This window comes from Gekko japonicus, unplaced genomic scaffold, assembly GCF_001447785.1.
Source record: "Gekko japonicus isolate JY-2015 unplaced genomic scaffold, Gekko_japonicus_V1.1 scaffold180, whole genome shotgun sequence".
Lineage (NCBI taxonomy): Eukaryota > Metazoa > Chordata > Lepidosauria > Squamata > Gekkonidae > Gekko > Gekko japonicus.
This window is the reverse complement of record NW_015174278.1, coordinates 906,913-916,912: the sequence shown is the minus strand read 5'-3', so window position 1 is coordinate 916,912 and position 10,000 is coordinate 906,913. Positions and strand designations below refer to the sequence as shown.

The following is a 10,000-nucleotide window of genomic DNA, read 5'->3' as shown; positions in this document are numbered from 1 at the left end:
GAACCTTGTCAGAATCACTGCACTAACCATCATTTGGGCTTTAATGTGCATTTTACACTCTCTATATAAACACCACCCTCTTTACAGTTTATCTTACAGCTATAATAGGGTAGCTAAAAATTGCAGTAGTGAAGGTTCCATTGCATTTCACATTCTACTCTTTGATGTTGAATTCCAATCTCCTTTTTAGCCATACATTTCATATGCTTCCCCCCAAAAACTATGAAACAAAAAAAGATAAATGAGAGGGCTTACAAAATAAGAAAACAGTAATACAATCCTATGCGCACGCACACACACACACACACATTTTTAAAAAGGCTAAATATTCACCAAAGGCTAAATTACCTGATTTATTTTCATAAGTGTTAATATTAACACTGTTATACTACATTGTCTATATTTATCACTTTACTAATAAGTTCAAATGACTGTTTTCAAAGTCTATTACACAATTGTTTTGATTTGGGCTTATAAGTATCATTGCGTTTACTTTCAAGAATCCTTCCATTGCATCCTTCTACAAATATAGGTATGCCTATACACAGTCATGAAAAAGTTTAATTTGTGTTCTAAAGTCTCCATGAAAGCTGGACTCAATTTCAAAAGACTAAGAAATCATCATATTCACATACTTACTACCACACTATCAATTTCACATACTAACATTCAAATGGAAGACCAAATTAGCCTCTTAAGATTTCTTCCCCATCTTAAATTAAACCTATGTACACATAATTGTACTGCCTCATGTTCAACCTTTGAGACAATCTCCCTATGCTTTCTACTTTCCTGCCCCCATCCCAACCAAAATTTTGATTGTAGGCTCATCAGGGTAGGAACTTGCCTTTTGTTTACATTACCCTGTGAAATAATATGTACAATAATGACACTCCATAAACAACAACTGAGGACAGAGCTCAAGGTCTGTTTGCTTTCTCCACTGCATTTTGTATAGCAGTAGTATTTCCTCACCGTTTACTAAGAAGCTGCCTAGCTGTTGGGAGTTAAAATAGCATTATTACATATATTTGATCAATGTATTAGGGAAGAATATAAATCAAGGATTCACTTATTTTTAAGATACTTGTATTGTAGTTCCTTCAAAGTATGACCGTCATGATTCAAAACATCCTGCCTCTCCCCTCTTTCTGAATTAAACACATATGACCATATCATAATGTCACCCACCAAATACAAGACTAAACAAGCATAATTTGTTGTTTTCTGTCTCTGCCAGGAACTCTGAGGTGTTACTGTACAGCTACCTCAGAATACTAGTTCCCTAGCCACTTTCACTGTTCCCAACCTCTGACTAAGTAATGAATATTTTTTTATACAACAGTGCAAGAATATGCTGTACTATAAAATAATATTGAGGAGGACACTTCAAAAACATACTAGAGAATGTCAGGAAATAACCATAAGATACTTCTACATCTGTCTCAAAAGCGTTGCTGCCACTTCAGGTCATTTCCTAAGGTGTGAGGAAAAAGGGCTCTCATCTACATTCTCGACAGCATATGCACAAATAAATAATAAATACTGATGTACAACTGAGCATATATCTACCTGGATTCTATTTTCAACACGCATGCAATATTTTCATACTGTTTTGTATGTCAGTAGGTCTACACAATGATGTATTATGTATTGCTAGTAGGGTTTCAAGCAGAGTTTTTCTCCCCCCACTAATGCAGTACCTTCTCTAACAGTGCTGAGATATAAAGGTATTTACTCCATCAAAGATTGTGTGATGCAGATATCATTACAGGATCTGATTAGATCATGGTATTCTAATAGAGATCAAATAGTAGTTTTCCTTCTTCTTTCCAGTGCCTTCAAATTATCCCTTTCCTCTACGCTATCAAAGAATTGTAATTTTAAAGGTCTGATCTAGGGATTCCCATGTACGTATAGAAAGAAAGAAAGAAAGAAAGAAAGAAAGAAAGAAAGAAAGAAAGAAAGAAAGAAAGAAAGAAAGAAAGAAAGAAAGAAAGAAAGAAAGAAATGTAATTTTTTTTAATTTTATTTTGTTTGCTTTGTGCAGGTTTTTCTGAAACAGTGACCAAAAAGATCTACTTCAGATTTGGAAACTCAGCTTTAAAGGAAAAGCTAGACAACAAAAAGCAGAGAAGTACTCACCTCTTCACGTAATTTTATCAACTGCAACATGAACGCACAAAAAAAGATAAAAAGGAAAGAAATGGCAGGAAAGAAAGATCAGTTGTGTGACAGGATACAGAATTAACATTGACAATTTATCTGTTTACATGTTTAGCATTTAAAAATCACAGACAAACACATTAAAAGAACCTAAACATAGACTACATGCAGAGTTTTTTGAACGAATAAAGATCACTTTCTCACACTGTCACATTAAACAAAGAGAATAGTGTGAAATTCTCTTTTAAACCACATCTAAGACACCATCATGAAATAAAGGGAATGACTTCATAGAAGTCTATAATATAAAGGGGAAAAACAAGTTTACTATTCCTCTCTTCTAAGATAGTACAGCTGAAGTGATTTTGTATATACAAGTTTTCAGGATGTTTTGTATTTTTTTTAGTTCTGACACCTGCCTTTTTATTTGTTAAACAGAATAATCTTATTAAATACATCAGAGTAACTACAAAAGATGGCCATTGGGCACTGGTTATATTGTTTTTATAACAAAACTGGAAGCTTCATTTTAACTCAACTGCTACTATTTTTTCCGTCAAGCCTATGCAATTTAGTATAGTGAAATTCCAGTGTGTTTCTTAATTAAAAATAAATGGACAACAAAACAAAATGTTTACTTCAGGTTTGCCGAACAAACACATTTTGACTATATTTTCTGAATTATTATACTTACTTCCCCAAAAGTCCTGCAAGATGCTGCTGTTTTACTAACTTTAAAGTAGGACTCATTTGTCAGTTATACTAGCTAAAATGATAGTTACAGGAAGGAGCAAAGATTATTTTGACAATTAAAGGGCAACTTTGGTTAGTCACTGACAATTATGTACTTCTTTAGAAACTTGTTTTTAAACCTGGATATACAGTTGAAGATATTTTATAGATATGAAGTCTCCAATTAAAATGGTAATAGTACTGTCAATTTGCTTATGATTACACAAAATTAAAGAACATAGTACTACCAAACAATCATGAGATGTTTCACTTAATAAGCAGGAAGGAAGCTGCTGATGTTTTTATAAAAGAATCTTTTTCAAGGTTTCAGTATCAAGAAAACATACATCTCCAAAACCACCCTTAACCCACCTGTTTGTAAATTTCTTTCTTGCTCCCCCCTTTCTTCTCCAAAGACAAACATCTGTTTAAAACAGATGACCTAAGTGTTGATCGCATCACTATCTTCCCCCCACCCCAAGGTCACCATTCCTCAGCTGGCTATGATACTTTAAGGGCCAAAGTTTAAAACTACTTTCCTGCAATGGAGACCATTTGGGGCATGACACTCTACTATAGTCAATGAGAGTTTTAAAACGCTCCACATTTGTTTTTTCAATAGGTCCCAAACAAAAAATGTTCTATCTTGTTTGTGCTGCATGGCTGAATTTAAGCTCTGCAAAGGATTTGCAACCAAGCTAAGTAATGGGAGATTTTCTTTTTTTAAATAATGGCTGAAAGATATTCATTCAAATTAACAAAAGATTTCCCCCCATTTAACAATGATGGCACTTGATGAAATTCTACGACAGCTATTTTAAAAATTTTACTATATAAAGCTTGCCAAATGAAGGCAAGCAACATTAAAATGTGTGTAGCCACCGCTTTACGTTATGATAATCAGCATATTTTTGAAACAAAGATTCTTCTTTTTTTCCAGTTTGATACAAGCAGTAATCTGTTCCTTTGTAGACTAAAAAAAAATCTGGTTTACGCTGGTTTGAACCAGTGGAATCTCTTGTGGCTAAGCCTTCTGCTGTGAGTAGAATCAAAACTGCAACACAGAGTGTGCACGTCTGTGAGGCATGTCACGTGACATGGAAAACTACCGAATTTCCCCCCAAGAAGCTGATAACGCCACTGCCGTCTCTGCCCGCATACAGATAACGAATAAATGCTGAACTCTATTAAACGCCCTTTACACATTATCGTGGGTCGAACACACAATTTTCTGAACTTGTGATGACTGTCTATTTATTTTGCTATAAACTCTCGGCATGTAACGAACAGATTTGTGACTGGTAATGATCTGCTCTGCCAGGGCTATATGAAGTGATACCGACCTTCTTTAGATCTTGGGGAATTAAATTGACCAACTTCACCCCCTGGTCAGTTTCTGGAGTTTTAACACACTTTATGCACAGCAATTCCAAATCTCACATTATCAGAACTTGGTTGTCAAAAATTATGCAACCATATCACCAAAAATATTTTTCAATGGTAACTTATATGCTTGCCTTGGCTTACTTTGTACTTGAGACATTCACACAGGTAACTGATTACCAAGAATTATTTCAGATTATCCTAACAAATCTAGTTTGGGAAAGGTAACAGAATTTTATAACAAATGATAGGATTTGTAAACAGCTAAATGTCCATACAGTTTTGTTTGTGCATTTGTTTTTTTGGCAAGTGAACCACTTCTAACTAACACCGTATTAGCTTTCTTTTCTGAAGTACATAACCCAAACCCTCTAAATTACAAATGAAAATGCAGGAATAACTAAATATTGAATCACTTCAGTGAAGAGCTTGGGCATCAAAACAGAAGAGTACTGCTTAAAATACTATATTTGCACATTCACAGACTATTTTATACAAACACACACACACCCAAATTTTACCCTGTGCTGTGTAAAGGGCACCTTTAAATAGTTTAAATTTTCTAAATAAATAAATGCGCGGGGGGGGGGAGAGATAACCCAACTAAGAGCAGCCAGGAAAATAAATAAATAAATATATATTCCAATGAAATCCACAACTATCTACCCCAACCAAAAGGCTTTTATTTTAAATAGAACATTGCAACTTAAGTTAAGGGGGAACAGCAGTTTTTACAAACATTAACATACCTATCATATATTAGTCATTGCCTTGAGGTAGTCATTAAAACATGAAAATCATCTTGGACAACATTGTTAACAGGACACAACTGTGGGTTTTTTCACATCAAGAATAGCTGCACACAGAATTTCAAACATTTCATAATAATGATTGTTCAGCTAAGCTGTCCGTGGCAAACTACTCAAGAGCAAATCCTGTGTACCTATTTACTTTAACAAGGTTCTGCCATTATACTTCTGAAACACAACTGGGCACAGAAAAACCATACAAGTAACTGATTCCTGGAAGATATGTACTAGCACATATTACACGCAAAAATCATATTGTCTTGCTATTCTCAAAAAAAAAATTCATCTAGAATTGTTTTTGAAGTTCCCAGTTCTCTTGACAAAGCCTCTCCTCAGATATCTATCAGCCTCTGTAAAGTAGTCAATACTCCTCATTTGCCCAAACCCTAAACAGCTGTTTCTTTGTTTTTCTGGTGCAGCACTTACTTTTCAGTGACTGGACAACATTTTCAGGGATTTTGTACTGATTTATGTTACATTTTTGAATTAGAGTAGTGGTCAAACTATTGTTCATTTCTGAACTTTAACACTTAAAAACAAAACAAAATTTGAGTCCAGTGGCACTTTTAAGGCCAACATAGTTTTATTCAAGGTATAAGCTTCCATGTGCATGCACACTTCCTCAGATACAATGAAATGGAAGTTACCAGTCGAGGATGAACAGTAAATACAAAATAATGAAGATGCTTAACAGATTCAAGGATCAAACAGGAATAACAAGCTTAGTTTGTATGGTTATCATTTGTTTGGATTTAATTCTGGGGGAGAACATAGTGAAGGAAATAAATATGTCAAATTGAAGACTGATGGGCAGATGTATCCTTAATTGTGAAATGCTGAGAGTAATTAACTGAAGACCCTGCCATTACTCTCCATCTGTCTCCTTACAGTATCTTCTTCTTTGAAGTGGGGCGACTGGTTGTGTAGAGTTATCTCCCCTGTACCCAGACCAGAGAAATGCATTCCAATCTACCATTCCAAATTACGTTACATTCTACTACATATTACATTACATTACAATCTACTATTTTAATTTACTATTCCAAGTAAGAAATAAAATAAAATGTCCCTTCTGGGGGATTGGTGAGAATACAGATCATAGAAGCATAGAATTGGAAGGGATCTCCAGGATCATCCAGCCCAACCCCTGCACAATGCAGGAAATGCACAAATACCTCCGCCCACACCCCCAGTGACCCCTGCTCCATGCCCAGAAGACGGCAAACCCCCCCACAACCTCCAGGATCCCTGGCCAAACTGGCCTGGAGAAAAATTGCTTCCTGACCCCAAAATGGTGATCCGCACTTCCCTGGGCATGTAAGAAAGAGCTACAAGAACTAAGCACTGAGGCAACCCTTCCTGCCCTCCCTCTCATGATATGCCTAAATTCACAGAAGCAGCATTGCTGTCAGATGGCCATCTAGCCTCTGTTTAAAAACCTCCAAAGAAGGAGAGCTCAAAACCTCCCAAGGAAGTCTGTTCCACTGAGGAACACCGCTCTGTCAGGAAGTTATTCCTAATGTTTAGCCGAAAACTCTTTGGATTTAATTTCAACCCGTTAGTTCTGGTCCGACCTTCTGAGGCAACAGAAAACAACTCCACACCATCCTCTTTATGACAGCCTATCAAATACTTGAAGATGGTTATCATATCACCTCTCATCTCCAAGCTCCTTCAACCTTTCCTCATAGGATTTGGTCTCCAGACCCATCACCATCTTTGTTGCTCTCCTCTGGACACATTGCAGCTTGTCTATATCCTTCTTAAATTGTGGTGCCCAAAACTGAACTCTAGGTGAGGTCTAACCAGAGTGGAGTAAAGTGATATCATCACTTTGTGTGATCTGGACACTATACTTCTATTAATACAGCCCAAAATTGCATCTGCCTTTTTAGCTACCACATCACATTGCTGACTCATCTCCAAGGTATACGCTTTCATGTGCATGCACACTTCTTCAGATACGATGAAATCAAAGTTACCAGTCCATACATATAGGTAGATGGTGAGCAGTATATTAGCATACAACATAATCCTCAAGATTTAACAGGAATATTGGTTTTTTATTTTACTACATATGCTAACCTCATTGAGTCCTTACATCTGTATTCTCACTAATCTTCCAGAAGGGACACAAAGCCTCTTTATTTTATTTTATTTCTTACTTGGAATAGTAGATTAAAATAGTAGAGTGTAGTGTAATGTAATGTAATTTGGAATGGTAATGCATTTCTCTGGTCTGGGGATAGGAAAGATAACTCTGCACAGCCAACTGCCCCGCTTCAAAGAAGAAGATCCTGTAAGGTCGCCTCCATGCTTGAAAGGAGACAGATGGAGAGTAATGGCAGGGTCTCACTTAATTACTCTCAGCATTCCACAATTAAGGATACATCTGCTCATCAATCTCCAATTTTGACATATTTATTTCCTTCACTAAGTTCTCCCCTGGAATTAAATCCAAACAAATGGTAACCATACAAACTAAGCTAGTTATTCCTGTCTGGTTCTTGCATCTGTTAAACAACTTCATTATGCTGTATGCTAATTTACTGTTCACCTCTACCTATGTGTATGGACTGGTAACTTCCATTTCATTGTGTCTGAGGAAGTGTGCATGCACACGGAAGTTTATACCTTGAATAGAACTATGTTGGTCTTAAAGGTGCCACTGGACTCAAATTTTGTTCTGCTCCTTCAGATCAATGGCTACCACCTAAAATTAAAAAACAAAGTTTGCCATACAACAAAGTTTCTTCATGTTAATTTCAAAGCATCATTCAAAGAATTCCTTTCTTCTCTCATTGGCACTAATATTCTAAACATATTGCTGGCAACTAAGAGTATCAAATCAGTTATAAGAAGTAAAATTGGTAAATTCTTAAAGTACTTTTAAAAATAATAAATTCTGTTTTCACCTATGAATTATCATAACTTTCCTTTCAACGCTGAAGTCACAGATATTCCCTTTGTTATCTAAAAATGAACAAAATAATTTGAATTCAGAAATCTAAATCTGCTTTTTAGAGCTGAAATTTATCAATGGTATCTGACTGCATAATGTTTTCCTTGAAACAAATGACCCCTCTTTTAAGATGAAAACTTTTCAAACTTCTGTAAAGCAAGAAAATCCCTCAATTAAATATGCATCGTAACATTATAGGACATTACACAAAGGACACAATTCATCCACAGCTACATAATTTCAAATCTCGCAGATTTCAATAGAAGAGTTAAGCAGAACTGTCATTAAAATGAATGGGAATGCTTTGGCTGGAATCTGTCCTTGGAGTATAGTCTCATTTTAACATGGAATACAATTTATGACACAAACACACCCATGCAGGCACACACACATCACTTTATAACAAGGATCTAATGCCTTACAAATACAACAGTGAATCATTTTTTAAAAAATCAGGAAATATGGAATATACCAAATAAATTAAGTAATAAACTTCTTTGTAAATAATAGAGATTTATTTATACCCTTAATTTCACTTATTTTATTAAGTCAAACCGGAATTATTTCCCATTATATAACTTTCATTCAGGAATAAAGGTGGCATAGCGATAAGTGTTTAAAAAGGCAACTTTAAATATCTGCATGGATGGCTATAAAGTTTTGAAAACACTGTTTCTCTAATAATTGTACAAAAAACCCTCTACTGTAATTGGTTACCATGCACTGATTAATCAGCAAATTAATCAGCACACATATAGTTCCTGAACATTCCTTTAAGACACTAATAAAAATCTGTGTCCGTTACATTGCATACTTTTTAAAATAATTTGTATTTTTTATACAAGGGTGGAAAAACTGGCTTCGAGAAGACAACCCACATGGAAACATAGAGCAACTGTCAGATTCTGAAGGCTCATTTTCATTTGTTTTGCCTGCCAGTGTTGATTTAATTATATTTCATTCTGATCAAAGCTACATTATGTAACTTTTTTATTCCTTTTACAAGTATTTGAGGTGAAGACCTTGGTTTTGTCGGCAAACACAGTGTTTCAAGTTATTCCTTAAGTTCCAAATAATAAAGAAAAAGAGAAGAAAAGATTTTTTTAAAAGATAGCAGACAGTGATCACAAGGTAAAGGGTTAAATTGTAAGATCTCCAAGAAACATTTTGAAGTTGATTAAGACCCCAGCTTTGCATTAAACAGTATCACTTCCACATGAGTTGTTACTAATGCTGTTAAGGAGCAGCTTGAGAAGCCCAGTGTGCCAATGACCTCCTTCACCCTCCAGCCACCCACTAGGGCTTCTTGATTAGCATCCTACCTGGATCTCCGAGGAATTCCCATCATCCCCTAGGAGCTCATTCCGCACCTCGTCACTGTAGGCAATCCGTGACCTTTTCTGTAAAACAAAAAGAAGGGGGGGAAAGTGTGAGCAAGCAAAGCTCCGGAGCCATCACTATCAAGGCTGATCATCTTAAAACCTCGAGAGCCCTCTAATGGATACCTATTTGATTTTTTAAAAACCTCTAAAGACAGTTATTACTGAGTCCTTTATCTATAAGATGTATAATATGATGAAGGAATTATCAAAACTTTTAGCAGAATTGCTAAATTACATCCTTCAGCCAAAATTAGCCTAGCAAACCACAGCTTATACAAGAGATGCTTCTACTAAGTTCAATGGAGACTACCCCAAAATCTTGATTATCTGATTTCTCTGAGTCCCCTCCCAAGTCCCATGTCATTTTACAGAATCCTAATTCTCTTTAACCCAATATCTGATTATATGAACCTTTTATATCCCTACCAAGCCATGGAGATAAGTGAGTTTATATCATATAAAATACAATTAAATTTCCACACATAGGAATTGCCATTCAATTTTTGTAGTTGCATACACAGAGTGGAATTGGAAATGTCAAAACAACAAAACAATCAGACAAAGAA

At 35.5% G+C, this 10,000-nt stretch overlaps 1 protein-coding gene across 1 annotated transcript in view; it reads right to left on the bottom strand.

Moving 5' to 3' along the window:
• Positions 1–10,000, bottom strand: part of LOC107121001 (vesicle transport through interaction with t-SNAREs homolog 1A-like) — a 327,612-nt gene that overhangs the window by 314,334 nt on the left and 3,278 nt on the right. Inside the window, 3 exon segments of the mRNA XM_015423795.1 lie at positions 2,146–2,166; positions 9,375–9,475; positions 9,478–9,579. Coding sequence (XP_015279281.1) covers positions 2,146–2,166; positions 9,375–9,475; positions 9,478–9,579 — 224 coding nt within the window.